Source organism: Paramacrobiotus metropolitanus, unplaced genomic scaffold, assembly GCF_019649055.1.
Source record: "Paramacrobiotus metropolitanus isolate TYO unplaced genomic scaffold, Prichtersi_v1.0 Parri_scaffold0000002, whole genome shotgun sequence".
Taxonomy (NCBI): Eukaryota; Metazoa; Tardigrada; class Eutardigrada; order Parachela; family Macrobiotidae; genus Paramacrobiotus; species Paramacrobiotus metropolitanus.
Genome location: NW_026570222.1, coordinates 2,976,412 through 2,994,575, shown reverse-complemented (window position 1 = coordinate 2,994,575; position 18,164 = coordinate 2,976,412). Strand labels below are relative to the sequence as shown.

The 18,164-nt window shown below is 40.4% G+C and overlaps 3 protein-coding genes across 4 annotated transcripts; all 3 read left to right on the top strand.

The window, feature by feature from the left end:
* Positions 1–1,215: 1,215 nt before the first annotated feature.
* On the top strand, positions 1,216–10,719 carry LOC129583605 (BICD family-like cargo adapter 1). The gene is given in 10 exon segments (XM_055475472.1): positions 1,216–2,561; positions 5,578–5,793; positions 7,848–7,964; positions 8,086–8,139; positions 8,141–8,233; positions 8,532–8,798; positions 8,997–9,164; positions 9,512–9,664; positions 9,830–9,966; positions 10,054–10,719. Coding segments are annotated over 10 exon segments (1,752 nt in total). The 5' UTR covers positions 1,216–2,267; the 3' UTR covers positions 10,307–10,719.
* Positions 10,720–11,458: 739 nt separating this feature from the next.
* LOC129583618 (uncharacterized) lies at positions 11,459–14,205 on the top strand. 2 transcript variants are annotated; one of them, XM_055475507.1, is made up of 9 exons: positions 11,459–11,784; positions 12,042–12,125; positions 12,371–12,469; positions 12,842–12,937; positions 13,070–13,220; positions 13,278–13,375; positions 13,488–13,528; positions 13,626–13,701; positions 13,791–14,205. In XM_055475507.1, the coding sequence occupies exons 1-9, from the start codon at positions 11,611–11,613 to the stop codon at positions 13,857–13,859; spliced, it is 888 nt and encodes a 295-aa protein (XP_055331482.1). In that variant the 5' UTR covers positions 11,459–11,610; the 3' UTR covers positions 13,860–14,205. The 2 variants fall into 2 exon arrangements, with proteins under 2 accessions (XP_055331482.1, XP_055331474.1); XM_055475499.1 differs by having other exon boundaries at positions 12,368–12,469.
* Positions 14,206–14,481: 276 nt separating this feature from the next.
* LOC129583612 (tubulin alpha chain, testis-specific) lies at positions 14,482–18,030 on the top strand. Its single transcript, XM_055475485.1, has 7 exons — positions 14,482–14,653; positions 14,825–15,047; positions 15,965–16,266; positions 16,437–16,685; positions 16,965–17,048; positions 17,119–17,313; positions 17,464–18,030. The coding sequence occupies exons 1-7, from the start codon at positions 14,651–14,653 to the stop codon at positions 17,758–17,760; spliced, it is 1,353 nt and encodes a 450-aa protein (XP_055331460.1). The 5' UTR covers positions 14,482–14,650; the 3' UTR covers positions 17,761–18,030.
* The last annotated feature ends 134 nt before the right edge of the window (positions 18,031–18,164 follow it).

Sequence of the window (18,164 nt, the reverse complement as noted above, 5' to 3'; positions counted from 1 at the left end):
TATACGAGTAGCCTTGTTACCATTACAGAGCCGAACCGATTTTATTTTCAGAGATCCATTCATATATCGCAAGTTATCTCAAGCGACCGTTTTTCTTGATCCGGGCAGCTGATACAATTTGGGACTTAAGATGAATGAATTACAGAATGATAGTTTAATTAAAGACGCGAATAGAAGTGACCTTTGCCACTTACTCTCGTAATACTTTCGCTTGGTACCCTTATCTTTCGGCTTACACGCAATAAAATTTAACATTTGTAGTAGAAGTGCAGAACAACTACTGAACAGTTTACAGTTTTCTTTATATCTAATTTGAAATTTATGGGCTTTTGTCGAGTGAATTATTTGTGGTGCAGAATCGAAATTAAACACTTGCACGTGTAGATCTAAAAAAACCTTTTCGTAATACATATGAACGCATTAGCAGCAGTGTTTTTTCTGCAATATGCGTACTTCGTACTGCAATTGTGCAGACCGGTGTCGAGATGGTGATTACTGAGCATAAAGTATTCTTTTTTTCGTTTTCAAACATTAAATTGATTTGCATTCAGTGACCTGCGCTGACTGTTTTAATTTAGACATATGTACGACTACAGACTAGCGTATTTATTGGAGTGTAGTGCTGCGTATAACTCATTCAGGCTCACTGGAAACAGCATATTAACCGTAAATATTTATACTCGTATAATACAGTAAAATTCTTGATAACACGAACCGGATACCGGAGCGGACCGGCCATTTATTGTTCTGTAACAATAATCAGGTTGAGCAGCTACAAGTATGAACGGTACCATAGTCCGGTTGAGATCAACCGTTAACCGTACTATAATTGTTTATAGTACGGTTTAACAAGTGAACATAAATATAGCGTAAATTATTGCATATTGTATCTGTCTAATATCTAATATAGATATACAATAAGAGTAGAATGTATTATATTATTATTGCACAGCACATATAGAAGTACTGTACTCATAATCAGCACCGCACCGTATAGTCTATGCCGGATATTATTCTAATGAGTCACCAACGAAGCGGCCATTGCGAATACGCAAGGTAAAATCGATTTAAACATTTGAAGTACATATCCGTACACCGTACGACAACACCTGTCATGCGGCTCCAGATCCAAAACGTACGGTACGTACTTGCTTGTTTAGGCTGTGACTAAATTATTGTGCCTGCATGCTGCAGCCAATGGCGAGACTATAACACGATAGACCATTATGCAGTTGCTTTACCGGTACGGTATTACTGCTCCATTGATTTCACGTAATTAAGTTTTTCACGATGAAATTAGAACAGTTTCGCTCTGTCGTTTTTCACAACATCAGTTTAGCATTGTGAGTGTTGTTGTCGTTATTTTGGCAAATTATCAAACGCGCTTGCAAATTGCGAGCGCTGTGCCAGCTCGCACACCTATGCAAGAGTACTGTTCCTGCCTGTAGCCGTGTATATTGCACAACCATCAGCTTCCTACGCGGTTCGTATTTCAGCAATATAATTTTGTGCGCAGCGTGATCCTGCGCCGCTTGTTGAATCGATCTGTGCAGCATCTCTATTTGTGAGCATTTCATTGATCGGTGCCGGTGGGAAAGCCCTTCTGCATCCATTCTATTCTTCGGAAAATATTCCGATCGTATATCCTCATGATGAACACCTAGGCCACAGACATGCAGTGTCGCGCCGCATCCATTTCTCGTTTATTATTGATCCGCGTATTTCATTCTACCTGAGTCATACAATACCTGCCGCGAACCTGCAGAATTTTTCTTTGCTGGAAACACACCTGCTATACTCACTCAGCTGAAAAGCAGAGCTTGTCATTTGGGCTATAATTATGCGTAAATATCCTACTTATTGTTAATCACTTTTTTTGCCGGCTGAGGTCAACGATTAATATCGTTCGCGTTTACCTGTAATCACGCTTGCAGCTATTTTGTCAGATACTTAATTTACTTCGCGTTCGTTTCTGCATTTTTCCGACTTTTCTCTTCGCGACGTGAAAATAATACTGCGACACTTATGCAATTGCACGTTCCAACGGTAACGTGTCATGATCTTGGATGGCTAACATTCTGGGCACTGGATAGTTTGTTTAGCATGTTGCTACCGACCGGTTTCACGGCATAATCCACCTATGCGCTCTTGACCAAAGTAATATTTCGTAATATTGGCGCAACACATCCGTACAAGTCACCCGACTGACGCACTGTAAAAGAGTAACAAAACCGGTCCAAAAAAACATCAGCAGCGCTGTTTCCAGTATGTCGGTGGACGCTCAAAGCGGCGAAGTAGAGTTCTCGACAACTTCACAATATTCTTTGTCAGACTTGTCTAGCGGTTTTGATTTGGATTCGTATTTGGTGGAACTGGAGAAGCGAATGTCCCAAGAAGGCGATGATGGATCGGCTGCCGGTAGCGATCTCTATACACAGCTTCAGCAGAAGGAACGTGACCTTCTCCTGGCCGCCGAATTAGGCAAGGCCCTGCTGGAGCGCAATGAGGAATTAACCAAGCGACAGGATGTATTATCCAAAGACTATGCGGCACGTATTGAGGTAAGACCAATATTGACATGCACTATTCAGACGTGGACTTTGCAAAACAAGTGCGTTTCCGTATGGAAAGCTGAGATAATATTGTGGGTGTTTGTTCTTGAGAATCTGATAACAATGCCCGGCGAGGTGTGGTGTTTGTTGAATTTCAATAATTTTTACTTCCGCCGCATATGTCGACAGCAAAATGTTTAATTATACGGTTCCTGAGTTTCAGACGATCGAATTCAATAATTAAATAGTGCTGTATGGGATTTGTTTCCTATGAAATTTGCTATCCACAGTAGGTATTTTTAAGTAAGCGAATAATCATTAACGTTAACGCTGAAGCTGACACTAATTTTTATGGCATTTAAATTTATCTACTTATTGTCAATCACATAGCTTTCAAACAAAAAGTGCTGAAACAAACATAGACATAGCATTCAAACACAAAGCTGCTGAATTCCTTCCGTCTCCACAAAAGGCAGTTTACATTGTTATGACAACTTCAACTGGCAGGAGCATGGCATATAGCACTAGCTCTCTGAATTTTGCTTTTCTTTGGGTCTGCCAAATACATCCAATTTGAGATTCTTGGCAGTCGGCGATTTCATACTTTTATATTGACAAAACTGAAACCACCGTTGCCCGTTGGTGATGACAAACATTGATTAGTGCATGCGCGTAGTAGAAGTAAGATTTAAAAGTAAATTTCGATTTAAAATAGAGATGATATAACTTATAACAATATATATTGTATACGCACTTATCAATTTGCTCTTCGTAAATTAACTTGATGCTCTAAAAGCAATTTCGCGACATAGCACCTGCAAATGCTCTAAAATTTTGGGAGCCATGATTTTAACAGTGTAGTCTAACAGTATAATAGTATAGTATAGTTACTACAGTATATAGTTTAACAGTATAGTATAGTCAGTATAGTATACTAGTTTAACAGTATATGAAAATTTCATAACTACTGTATTAATTTTAATCTCTCAATATGTATACAACGAGCTTCTCGTTGTATACATATTGAGAGACTGAATAATATTATTATTCAGAATATTATTCTCGATGCTGAATAATAGCTACTGTATTATTCAGTACTCGTATCGTTTCGTTTCTCGTAGTAAAGTACGAACGTCTAGTTATTCTTAAAAAGTGAGCGAAGACTCGCTCTTTACTACAATGCTAGTGCGAACTGTGAGGCTATGAAATTATGGATTATTATATTTTAGATGAACATCCGAATAGGTAAAATATTGAACCATTGTAAGTGTCATTTTGGACTTTTAATCGCATTCATTTACAGTATACGGCACTCATAATTGACTTGTCATTTTTATTTAGCTGTGGAGTGAATTTTTAGATTGAATTTTGTAAAACCAGCAATTTCTTTATTTTCTCATACAGTTATTTTCAAGGTTTATTACCACTTTTCTTGTTGCAGCTGCTTACAAAATACGAATATTATAATACGGACTTGCGTACGTTTTTCGGGTGTGCTCGTGTGTGGTCATGAGCAATAACACATTGTCCGGCTAGTGCATCATCACGAACCTTAAGTGCTAGGAAGCTAAATGTTTAATGCCCATTCAATAATCCTCTAACATATTCGTACCTGGGGCAAAACATGTTTTACGGCTGTATTGTTAAACTATGTCAACAAAGATAAGGTATTCAACGAATCGTTTCGGTTGTTTTCACTGTCCATCTAATGGATTGCTTGTTCCTTAGATTTTCGTGCACCTTGACACTTGCGTGCATTTTCAAACATATACCACGGCATTTTGTTTATTTCCATTTTTGGCTGGTGACAAACTTTCATTACTTGTCTGCATATGCGCAAACCTATTTCGCCAACTGCACCGCAGTGCATGAGTACTTTTTATAGAAGCATGTGTGCACAAATAAAGTGCGAAATATTAGATAGCCGCGGCATAAGCAGACACCGGGCAAAAAACTACATAACTGGTCTCGGTAATAGTGTTTTCTGTATTATTATGGCTTTGCTCGTTAGATTCTGTAAAACTCACTTTTAGTATTTAAATAGAATAATAGTTCCTTTATTTGCACTTACTTTCCTTAATTGTCTTTAATTTTTTATTTTTATTATTTCCAGGTTAATCGGAACTGCATCCCGTAGTCACGGTCATGAAAATTCGTCTTTGTTTTAGCTTGTTAATACCGGGATCTCGGGAAAATTTGCTAGCGAGAAAAGAGAGCAAAGATAGTTCAAATAATCATTTTTCAAGTTTTCAGCTACGTATTCTTTGAGTAAAAAATTCTTACCAAATGCATTTGCATCGTTGCTGCTGTCTGCATCTGACGTTGCAGGGCTACACCTATATACGAGATCATTGAGCATACGACGCCGTTTTCAGAGGTCGTTCTAAATTTAGTCGATAGATCAGCTGCAGAAAATATATTTCTGTTTGCGCAGCATTGCATATATAAGTCATGATAGTCAAATTATATCCAAGTAAAAGAATTACCAAGTTCATAGATCATTTTGATCGAGAACTGTTGATCTTCTAATCAGGACTGGTAAAACACATATAACAGTAATTTAAAAACATAACAGATACTTTATAATAATATTTTCAGAAGAAGTAGTTGATAACATTGATAAAACAATAAGTGAATAAAGTTAATGGTTAATCTACATATAATAGTAATTTAAAAATACCGCGCTCCACCTGTCTTGCAGAAGGAATTACAGTGTTCAAATATTAAACCTAATTGACCAGCTACAGTACTTTATAGTTTATATTGGCATTAGTGATCTGAGTCTTGCCATTCGGCGCTTTTGTGTCCAACTAACAATAAAAATTTACGAGTATTAAAGTAGGTTTAAAAATTTCTAAGTCCATACATTTCAGTAGTCTTATATGGCAATTTGCCTTTTCGTGGCGGTTTCGGTTATGACCTTAGATTTTCGCCCATGCTATACTAACAGCTCTTAAAAGTTGTACAGATGACGCCCGCATTATAATGCAACAATGTTCAGCCAGTTATCAATTATTGTTTATAGGAACTGGAGCATGAGCGGCATGCACTAAAGCGCCGTTTAGATGCTATTGAAGTGGAATATGACGGAAGGATTGCGGAACTCCAGAATGATCTCACCTATGTACAGAAGGAACTACAACAAAAAGAGCATTTATTTCGCGAAGTTGATGAGGACCGCACACGGCTCGTTGCGGAATTATCCGAGCAGAATCAGCGCCTTACTGTGCAGCTCAAAGAGGTGAAGATTGTGATAAAATTAATGATAGCTGAAAGATAGTTATTTCGAGGCAACATACGTATTATCAACGGGGAAGTGGTGTCGTAAAGTGAGTATTGTTGTTTGGTGTGGCTGCGTCGCTAGGATGTGGTTAAAATCAGGTGGTTCTGTTTTGTATCAGCGAAAAACATGAAAAGATGATTGCAGTCAGCAGTTTAGTGTGTAATTAGGGAAGGAACGTGAGACGATTGACTACCTTTTTTCTTAGTACTCTTCGCTGTCCGCATCGTCTAAATATTATGCTTGACAGCGCGGCCACTTAAGAAAACTAGTTTACTGCTTTACTAAATTCTATGACTTTCGTTTTTCTCTCTGCATCCCTCCGTATTGCATAACTTAAACTGAGCTGATACCGAAAGCCACGGTATTAAATTATTCAAATTAAAACACCTGCACTATAAAAAGAGAGAGCGCAATAGGAAAATATTTAAACTTGCACAAGTTTACTTGCGCTGATCTGTAGATACTTAAAAATGCAAGAGAGGTTTTTCTATTTTAAATAGACTGTTTCTGTTGCATTTCAAAAAAGTGAAATAAACAATAAACTTGTCAAACTCTAGCACTGTGTGGAAAACGAGTATTAATAGTACTTAATTATGTCGCATGCACTATAACACCAGCACGTACAGACGGTACAGTATGTACATATGTTGCGCCGGTATACAGTAGGTTAGTTACGCAAGGCCTTGCGCGACCTCCACAGATTCATGTTCACCGCACAATACCGACGACTGACGTTATTAGAAATTGGATCGTTTCCGGTTTGTTATTTGGTTACCAACTTACCAGCTCCTGAATGATGAACGCGGGCGTATAAAGTAACTGTGTTTGACGCGGTGACCAATTTACAAGAGCAACGCGGTATTATTAAATGCCATAATTGTGGAGTGCATTTCGCGAATTGCATTACAAGCATCGTTTTTGAATTTCATGTTTGATACTTCCACTGTTCCACATATGACGTAATTTGTTTTTTTGCGCAGTTCGGAACTCAGATACTAGCTCCCGATTCAGATCTGCGATAACGATAATTATTCTACGTAGTTTGGAAACTGTTTTTTGGAAACTGGAGTTGGGTTATTTCGTGAAATGGGTTGTACACGTACTTGTATGTGCCCAGAAACGAAAAGGTGCTTAAGAAAGCGAACGGCTTAGCAAAGTTAGCGTTTTGAATGTTCGAGCAAATCAACTTTTGCTAGAAACCGGAAGAGAAGCCCACCGCATGATTTAGTTTGTTAAATTTTTACTGAGATTTTTACGCACTTCGGTCATTCTACCGATACGTAATTTATGGTCGTGAGAAAAGTAAGAATCTTTCAAAAACCTCAAAGTGTGTAGCGCTGAGAACGGAAATTACCTTCGGACCATTAACTGCGAAGCTGGTTGGCCGAGCAAGATTGGGGCAGGTATTAATTTTGGATATAGTTCAGTGCATTTCGTACTGCACGAAAAAACTAGCTGGTTTTTCATGGAAAATTGTCACTGGTTTTAAATTATGCTGATGTGACATGGCCCATTAAAGGGACTGCATTGTCGACTTGTTATGCCAACCCATCTTAATGGAATTAGTGATGACTCACTTGCTACTATAGGAAACACCCGGAAAGGTCCGTTACACAAGAGACGCTGAACGTATACGCTGCAGTTATGGTTAACATCTTTTGCAAAATGGCTACAAACATAACTACCAAACAAAACTTATATTATTTTCGAACAGTATTAAAAATGGCAATCATAGACGAGTCCGAGGCAGTAACACCTCAGAAGTAGAAGTTATTAGGTATGACATAGGCGCGTATACCCTCTGTTATATTTTTATGTACTAGAGCAAGGTGTGACAAGAGCCGATATCATAACCGTGGCGGTACTCGTACTTGCTGAATTGCCAACTGGTCGATGGGCATTGGGCATCTTTCTATCTTGTAAAATAGAATTCAAAAGAAAAACTTTGATGCAGCATTACTCTAGATACTGCAGATCACAAAGGTTGTTACGGTGTTTGTTATTTTTTTCAGGCTCAGACCACGGAGAGCTACTTGTCGTCGGAAGTTCAGAAGTTACAGGAGCAATTTAACGCGCGGAAAGGAAGTGCGGGCGATCACGCCAAACAACTTGAGCTCTTAAAAGAAGAGGTATGCATAACAAAAACGATTTCGCACTAGATAAAGGGGTCATATTGTTTTGTCGGCTCAGTTTTCAAGGGGCTGCTGTTGTGCAAAATAGAAATCGCACTTGACTTTTTTCGTTCGGCAGATCAAGGTACTTAGCGACAAAAAAGCCGAACTCGAACGCCGATTACAAAATCTCACTAGCTGAACGTGACGCCCTACTGCACAATCTCGAGGAGGCAAACGAGCAAATTGGCGCGCTGGAACGACGCAATCGCGACCTCGAATACAAAGTGAGATTAAGACCATCGCATGCAAATGTCCGTAATTAATGGGGTAACACAGTGATTCACAACGCATATGGCTCTTCGCTTACGCTCGGATGCGTTAAAATCTTTCGTCATTATTTTGAAAGCACGTGGAGGCCGCTAAATGTTGTACAAACTCGATTTCGAAATTTGTATGCAGATCACGAAAACTTTAATTTACGTGAAGACTGTAACAGTAACTGTTTCACCGTATATTGACATCCTCCAAAAACTACACACGGTTAACAGTACGCATAATTGGTGAACGATGACTCTTGCATAGATTGTCCTTCAAGATCGTGATCTCATCGAACTTCGCCACTCCAATTCCCGATTAGAGGATCAAATTGAAGAGCTGCGCTCAGTCAACGGCAGTTCACCATCGCATGCGACATCCCTCTTAAATGAATTGGAAGCTGCCCAGTCGGTGGGCAGCGGTAGTGAGTATCTCGGTGATCAGCTGGGCTCGAAATCAGCCGGCAATGGCTCCACGATGGACGACGACGATTCACCGGCATCCATCACGCACGAAATTGCGCACGATTACAAGGTGAGCGGTTACATTTGCAACTTTTACTTCTTTATGAAAGTGAAATAAAACGCTAAAGGTTACACTAATTTATTTGACACCTGTACATGCTTGGCTGGATTCCTTTCGTTGATCGACATAAATTGTGTCTACTGCTGCGCTTTCGCTTTCCTCGAGGAAATTGCCAGAGTTCAATACGGTTATTATTGGATTTTACAGCTTCAGCAAGATTTGATGAGCACGTACGAGAAGTTACAGCGTGTCTGCACGGAACTAATTAATCGCCAGAATGATGAATCGACAGACGAGACATCGGAGTCCGCTACAGTGCGACCGATGATTGAAGAGCTCAAAGGATTCATCCAGGATATTAGTCGGCGACAAAATGTACGTAATCAAACCGCAGCAGTGTACTGCTGCAGTAATAACGACTAACGGCATAATAAGGTGTAATATTGGAATAACTACCTAACTGTGAGAATGTTATATTTCCGTAAGGAGGAAGCGGATGAACGAACTTAACGTAGCTACATATGCGAACGAGCAGAAAATATCTTTTTTATCCAATGTATCGTGGATTGCAGCGGTGAAGTAACGGGAATCTGTTTGTTACATGACATTAGTACTCGCACTAGTACTTCTAATCTGCTTGACACTGGTGCAGTTGAAGCAGTTGTAAGAGCGGTGGTGCGTATGACCTTTATTTATTGACTACTTATTGTTTTTCTTTGCAGGAAAGCGAGTTTGCCGCAAAAAGCGAACTAAAAGCCTTGTCTAGAGAGTTGGACATTGAGCAAGAAAAATCTCGGCTGTTGCAAGAACAGCTGGATGCCCAAAACAATAAAGCAAAGACACGAGAAGATGAGATCGAACGCCTGGTGTCCGAGGTAATAATGAGTGTGGAAAGTTATTATGCATGTATATCTATATATTTCTTGTACTCTGTACGAAGCCTACATGAAATTAGGCGTTAGCACAAGGATTTCACTCACTATATATTTATCTTCACATACTTAAATATGTATTTACACCAGCAACTTTTCCTCTTGCAGCTTACTTTGCGTGATACGGAATTAACGGCACTGCGATCGGAAAATGCTCTGCTCAAACAAGAACAAGCGCAACAGGAAATTAATCAGGATGAAATTGTCAAACGAGCGCGCGAAGACCGCGACCAAGCAATTTCCAGGTAAACGGATGTTGCCGGTTTACATTTTTTCTTTGAGAAAAGCTAGATAACTTTGTTACAATGCTAATAACTGGAAATCGCATGCAGGCAAAATACGCTGGAGCTGGAACTAACCAAGTCAAAGATGGACATTCGCAGTCTCAATAATCAGCTCATGGAGGCCATTGCACAGAAAATCGAATTATCACAACAGCTGGAAGCCTGGCAAGTTGATATGCAGTCGATTCTGAACGACCAGCTAAAAGAACAACTGCACCAGGAAGAGCAAAAAAGAAGAAAATACAGAGAAGAACTGGCCGAACAAAAAACCAAGGCGAAAAAATTTGCCTTGTGGCGGTAGCTGTGAAAAGTATTGGCTGACTACGGATTTTTTCCATATGTGATCCTCACTTTCCAAGAGCAAAACCCATTAATCTTTCGACATGAACATAGTAGCCATATAATTCTGCTTTAATAAAATTTCCTTTCGAAAGCCGGCCCATATAGTTGACGCTAATTTTGTATCCTAGCGGAAATCCTAGCTGTTACTCGTTTTCTGTTAAATTGACAGAAAGCTATGCGCAGTGGCAGCCGTGCTGATTGTTTACTAGTTCCTGAATATCAATTTGTAACGATGCAATACGAGTGCAGTTGTGAAATGTTTTATAGCAGTGAAATATTGATATATGAAAAACCGAACGAAAATCTGCTTTTCAGTTGTTGTTTTCGTTGTAAGGCTTTTCCTTAATTATACCCGTAAGTCATCTGCAGACTATATTAAAGCGTGCTAAATGTGGAGATGATAGATTAGATTCTGGACATTATGGACTACGAGTGCCCTCGAGATGAAATCAGCACAAACTTCCAGCGGATCACCGTTCTACGCGAAATTTAAACAGACACAACAGGAACATTCCGGTTACTAGTTAGTAGTTACTAACAATATGTTTCGTCGTCGCATTAACCCGTTCCACACTATGCGTGTTAGACCGACATGTACGGATCGATTCCAAATGAAGTACTGTACAGATCACCGGATTAAAAAATTTCAATTGTTAAGGGGTGCCGGTTCGGCGGTGCTAAATCCGCAACAAGTTACGCAACTTACAGGAATCAGGAAAACGCACAGAAGAACTTCGCCAGCACCGTTATAATTGTCTGTGCTCGGATGCCGAATTGATTAATTATGCGGAGTGGAAACAGTTTGTAGGATCTGTGAGTGTCATCATCCTTTAACACATGCAAAGCGTGTCTGTACAACAATCAGGAGATGAAACAACATGAATAGTTTCCAGTGACCACTAGGCAGAAGCCGGGAAAAATGAATTTTGAATTTGGAGGCATCTGCAGACAGATTGGTTTTTGCGGATCTAAGGCACTACACTAGAGTACATACTGCACTTACCACTTACTAATGTTTTACATATCTGGAGGCCGCCGCCCGTAGGCGGTTAGTCTGGATGCATTCTGCGGGCAGTGTACTGTACTTACAGTCTACAGAAGTCCTGGGCTCCTGATGGGCTCCTGACACCTAACAGACCGTGACAGTCCATAAGATCCTGCCTAACTGGACTTCCTTTGATGTCGCATTTATTTTGATACTTTTTCGTTGTTAAGGTTTTCGCTTTCGTGAGTAGCTTTCTTAAGGAATACGATTAGACAGCTATGGCGACAGCTTCTGGAACTGATGAATGGTCTGTTCTGGATAAATGTGAGAGCGCAGTACCATCAGGCGCAGTTCAGATCAACGGTTACTCAAACTGGAACGACAGTATTATGGATAATCAACTCCAGAAATCGGGACAACTGAGTTATCAGTACCTCGTTATGGAACAGCAGGTGAGTAATGAATATGCTTCTGCATCTGGGCTCGGGCTGGCACTGCTTGCTGAAGTTTACTCATTTTTGTGATTTACGGTAAGAAATAAATTATGTAGTACCATTTTACCGTTTACGGTAAAAAATTTAAATCGATCCCTGTGAACTATTTTTGTTTAATTTTTACGGTTTACCGTTTGAATGTTCAAAATGCGACACGGCAGCACTTATCTGCCACTGTGCTGCGTTCAGCTTTGACAACGGATGTTGCGTTGCAGATCTCTTCGACATTGGAAAATCTTGTAAAAAAAATGCTTCCTGGACACGAACGTTATACAAAATTCATTGTGAGGAAACCTTCGGTGAGCGCTTTAGTGTAATGTGCTTTCTATTGCTCATCGGTTTTGCTGATAAGTACCCACTGATGCGAGGTTCTTCAAGATAACTACCATTAGCGACGTTCTTATATAGTTGGGAGGATTTGTTGAATATGCTTTTACTGCATCACAGAAAAATCAGTTTTTCCTGATGGTTATATGTTATTACTCTGTGCCAGTGCCTATGTACAAATTATTAGGTGAATCCCTAAAAAATAGTTCTACAGCAGGTTTCTGCGACTGAACGTTTTGAGAAGGCATACCAACGATGGCAGGCTACAAAGGAGGCCGCTCGTTTGGCCGAAGAAACCGCAGTGCAACAAGTGGAGGTACCACTTCAACTTGTACCATTTTTTGTATTTGTACTTCTAGTCATAAGTTATAAATATTATGCTGCAAGACTGCAATTTAATCTATTGCAACAGTATTGATATTATACTCGTACCCTTGAAAAACGTAAAGTAAGTAAGTATAGATATACTGTATGTATGTATAGATATTAAAGTCATTGTGGTAACAATGTCAGCGAATATCGTTACTTTTTTGCATCGAATTAATGAAGTGATAATACAGATATACAAAGTACGATATTAACTTGGATGTTAGGTGTTACTATGATTTCTGTACCCCTTGGTCGTAGTCATTCGTGGTCATTTCCAAATAGAAAAACTGCCACAACCTGATTGTAAGACTGCTTACAGAAAGCTGAGGGCCTTTTACGTTCAATCCAGCTGTACCGGAAAATGTTCGATGTACTTATGGAAATTGCGGAGAATGTCTCGGTAAGAATCTCGTTTGTGCACTCAGGAAGAGTTTATTTGTATTAGGTCGTACATTTTATTGCAATGATAATAGTGACTTATGTGGTTGGATGATTTATACCTGATAGAAAAAGTACTGATTTACACAACAGGAGCCCCCGATCCAAGTTGATTTCCGCACCGCCAAGCGCCCCGCGATCGCTGAACATCAATACAGGAAAGAATGGCCTTCTGTCATCACAGGCTACCTCTGCCAGACCTGTGTCATTTTACAAGGGACAACCGCCAACTGGCAAACGCAAAACCATGAAACCGAAGGGTAACACCAATGTGATCTCTCGGAACTACTTCTAAAATTAAAGACCACGTTTTGCAGTTCCTTTGAAACCAGAGTATCGTCCAATTGAGGAGGCGGAGTTCCAAAATGTTTCCGAGATGGTTCGTGGGAAGGTTAAGCTGAGTGACGTAAATATGGTAAGAAGATTTTATACACTTGAATGACTTGGTTAGCTGGCCTGTTAGCACTTCCCGTAGCTCCAGTGTCTGCGGAACCACAATGAACGTATTCATGTTTTATCGTTTTTAGGCCTATCAAGTGCTGTACCAGGCTTTCTGCGACGAAGAACTGTTAGTACATTGCTTATTTACCACCAGTTTCATCGTGCATATTTAAGTTATGAAGATTTGGAAGAGTTATTCCCTTACAAGATGTTGCTTTTTACAGCCCTCAAATTAAATTGTCGGAGCTAGCGAAGCGCGGCATTGGTGTGTCTGGCAGAACGGAAATGGCGAAGTTGAAGGTCTTAAGTTCAGAAGAAAACATGACTTTCGAAAACGATGTGAAGCTTTTATGATTTAAAAACCATCATCGTTTTGTCGTATTATACAGGTCCTTCGTCAACTAGGCCGAATCGTGCTGTCCAGTGATCTGCAATTCATCACTCCTGGAAATTTGTGAACTTCAGAATGCCGTTAATTAACGGTGTTTTGGATTTTTTTAAAAACGGGCATGGTCAGCGTGGGAGCTCCGAATCTGCGATTTGGTTGTCCCTCTTAAATTTTAATGTTGTGTCGGCTTTATTTTAATGCTGTTGTCCGCAAGCAAAACAGCCGCGCGTTATGATAGTTGCGCAAGCCGGAAGGAATACTAAGGACACATCATAGCCCGAAAAGTTTTTTGCAAGTTATATATTGGCGTTCTTGATTCATTTAAAATTTAGTGTGCTTTGCAGGATAAATGGCTTGATTTGGCACATTTATGCTACATATAAGCTATTCGCTGACTTCTGATTAAAATCATTAAAGCTGCTGAAAGTTAACTACCGGCTTGACGCTTGAAAGTTCTGTTTCCGACTACAGTAAATTTAAATTTAATCCAAGCTTGGCGAACAAACCAAAAATATTTTTATATGTTGCAAGTATCTACCACGTGGAGACGGTTACGTTCATGACAATTATTGAATGGGCAGAGGCGGCCTTCTATAGCTGCCGAACCAATCACGCGGCGTTGAATGGAAGCTGCCGTCATTGAACCGCCTGTTTCATTGATGGCAGCGCTTCTTCGCGTTAAGTCAGCGCTTGCCAAGTCAGACGATTGATTCATTTCAGTGAGACGAACGTTGGAGCGTTTGCTTGTTGGCATTACAAAGGTGGTTCAAAACTTCAAATCTCAACGGTCACGAATTCCAAAAATTTGCTTCGAGGTTGTGAAATTTATTCTTTACGCAGATCCTTTTTCAGACTCGGAAAATGGTGAGTAAAATGCTAAAACGTGCAGGGATTATGTTTTATGCTCGTCAGGAGCGGATGCCAAACTGCGAACTTCGGTCTAATCCGAGTAATCTTCTTCTGAAAGTTACTGTTTATATCGTTTTCATTGGTTCGATTTTCTGGAACTGCAAGTGCAAGACTGTTTTTTTATAGCGCGAATGTATCTCAGTACACGTCGGACAGGCTGGTGTTCAGATCGGAAATGCTTGCTGGGAGCTGTACTGCTTAGAACACGGGATTCAGCCTGATGGCCAGATGCCGTCGGATAAGACTATCGGAGGCGGTGATGATTCCTTCAACACCTTTTTCAGCGAAACCGGCTCGGGAAAACACGTTCCACGCGCGGTCTTTGTCGATCTGGAACCCACTGTAGTCGGTAAGAAACATGCAGTGAAGGTTCTGTCAACATTTAACAATAATATGAAATTGTTTTTGTCGACGCGTTCAAAATTGCTTCTATGTGTTGATATTTCCAGTAGCGATTTTCTCCAAATGAGTTTTAATGTCTTAAGTAGTTGGAATTTAGTTATATTACATAGTACATCTTTGAATAATTCAGGATGATTGAAAAATACTAAATAAGAATATTTTGGCCCGTTGACCTGTATATTATTTAACTATTAAGTATTCACAAATCAACACGGCTGAGTTTTCTCCGTTTCAAGGTTGTGCTTTTCTGTGAGGCGTTAGCGATATGAGCACTCGCAAGCTTTGAGATCTCTTATTTATCGCGTCGCACCTCCAGTGTACAGATCGCGCGGGTCGATAGCCGAGCAGTGAAGCACCAAGGTGTGAGACAGGCTGCAGTGCTGTAAGCGCTATTATATTCACGTTTTTCTGTTGCTTGGTTGGGTCGTTGAATCATTGCCTTTTTAATGAGTGAAGCAGCGGGTCTGCTTGCAGTCTACGAGTTGCACACTGCCGCATTGTAAATAAACATGGAAATATTACCATAATATCTGTGTTTTGGTAAATAGGGTATGTTAACCGTATCATCCGTTGCGATTTCAGCATATAATCTGCGCATTAAAGCAAAACAAGCGGCTAAAGCATCTTTGTGTTTAGCGGTAATTAAACGATTTTGAGAACTTGTGAAACATTATTATTATTGCCATATGTAAAGCAGGAAGATCTTGAACACGGAGTACCGGGTTCCTGGTGTTATTACAAAACCTTGTCGAGCATTGCAGTAATAATAAGAGTAGAAAGAAGCTGCAGTAATGTAATGTATCATAACTTGAAATAGTTTATAGTTTGAACACATTTTATGACAATGCTTTATTCGTTTTGTAGACGAGGTGCGCACAGGAACTTATCGCCAGTTATTCCACCCGGAGCAACTTATTACCGGCAAAGAAGATGCTGCAAATAACTACGCCCGTGGTCATTACACCGTCGGAAAGGAAATTGTGGATCTGGTCTTGGACCGCGTGCGCAAACTGGCTGATCAGTGTACCGGTCTGCAGGGATTTCTCATATTTCACAGCTTTGGAGGTGGTACTGGATCGGGATTTACGTCTCTTCTAATGGAGCGCCTGTCAGTGGATTACGGCAAAAAGTCCAAACTGGAATTTTCCATCTATCCAGCACCGCAGGTGGGTACTTGAGCGAAAATCTGTGTTTTTTATTAAGATAAACCGGCAAAGAACATACCGACAGTTACAGTAATTTATTAGTTGTTTAGTGTACCTGCTTATTCCTCATCTGTTTCTTTGTGTTTAGAAGTGCTTATAATCTACACCTTTATAGCGGTGTTTCTTGGCAGGTGTCCACCGCCGTGGTTGAGCCGTACAATTCTATTCTGACCACACACACAACACTGGAGCACTCGGACTGTGCGTTCATGGTGGATAATGAGGCCATTTATGACATTTGTCGTCGCAATCTGGATATTGAACGCCCGACCTACACAAACTTGAATCGTCTCATCGGTCAGATTGTTTCGTCCATCACTGCGTCCCTACGTTTCGATGGGGCACTGAATGTCGATCTGACTGAATTCCAAACAAATTTGGTAGGTCACTGTGACAATCAATGAGAACTCAACTTCCTGGTCACTGCTGGCACTTGCCCGCTGTTATGGAAGTTATGTCAGCTTCATTTCGCCTCTAATCTGTCTTTTTGTGTTAATGTTGCTCCTTTGTTTTTGCGGAGTCGCGGACCTTTTGCGTGTATATATCTTTTTTATATTCCGAAAATTGTCATTGCGACACTTTCTTGTGCTGATCGTAGTCTTTCGTTGTCCTAGATAATCCAGATTTGACGAGCACTCAATGGATAATTCTGTTTACAGGTTCCATATCCGCGCATTCATTTCCCTCTAGTCACTTACGCGCCCATCATCTCCGCTGAAAAGGCTTATCACGAACAACTGACGGTAAAATTGGTTGCTTGAGTGCATATCGATTTTTAATACGTTTCATATGTGGAATGACATGGTTCTCCAGGTGTCTGAAATTACCAACGCCTGTTTCGAGCCGGCCAACCAAATGGTGAAATGCGATCCCCGACATGGAAAGTATATGGCTTGCTGTATGCTTTACCGCGGTGATGTGGTCCCAAAAGATGTCAATGCCGCCATCGCTGCTATTAAAACCAAGCGCTCCATCCAATTTGTTGACTGGTGCCCTACTGGTTTTAAGGTCAGTTGATCAAGCTTAATAATTAAATTTATTAGGCTGGTTTCGTTTCGGCGGTTTCGTAATTAATGCTAGCTAAAATGCTTTCCAATACCTTATTCCAGAATGCCTTCACATTCTATCCGTACGATTAAAGTTATTTTTAATCAATAGGTCGGTATCAATTATCAGCCACCAACGGTGGTTCCCGGTGGTGATTTGGCAAAGGTCCAGCGAGCCGTCTGTATGCTGAGCAACACCACTGCCATCGCTGAAGCATGGGCGCGCTTGGACCACAAATTCGATCTGATGTACGCCAAGAGGGCTTTTGTCCACTGGTACGTTGGTGAAGGTATGGAGGAAGGAGAATTCAGCGAGGCACGGGAGGATCTGGCGGCGCTGGAAAAGGATTACGAAGAGGTTGGCATTGATTCGGTTGACAATGCAGGAGAGGAAGGTGAGGAATACTGAATGTAACCGTAATCTGAGACCATAATGGACGCTGTTGGCCTCTTTTATATTTATGTTAATACCATATTATGCGTTTCCTGTTGCGCTTTTTCGCGGTTGTAATCTCATTTAAAACGGAATTTCATCTGTGTCATTATTGGAGACGTACGTCCACCTTTATAGAATTTCGATTGCCCTTTCTCATTTGTGTGTCCTTAATTTTTACGCGGAGAATTAGTATGCTGAATGAATGCACATTAGACAAACCTGACAAAAAAACCTTGGATCTTGCTTCTGTTCCGTGAAAACTGACGTAGTATTTGAATTTAGTAGTAGTACGAGTGGCAGCATTCCGGGCAAGCTGCAGTATGTTTGCATCCATTTTATCAAACATTTGCTTAGTTCTGTTTTACATCTAAGCTAAC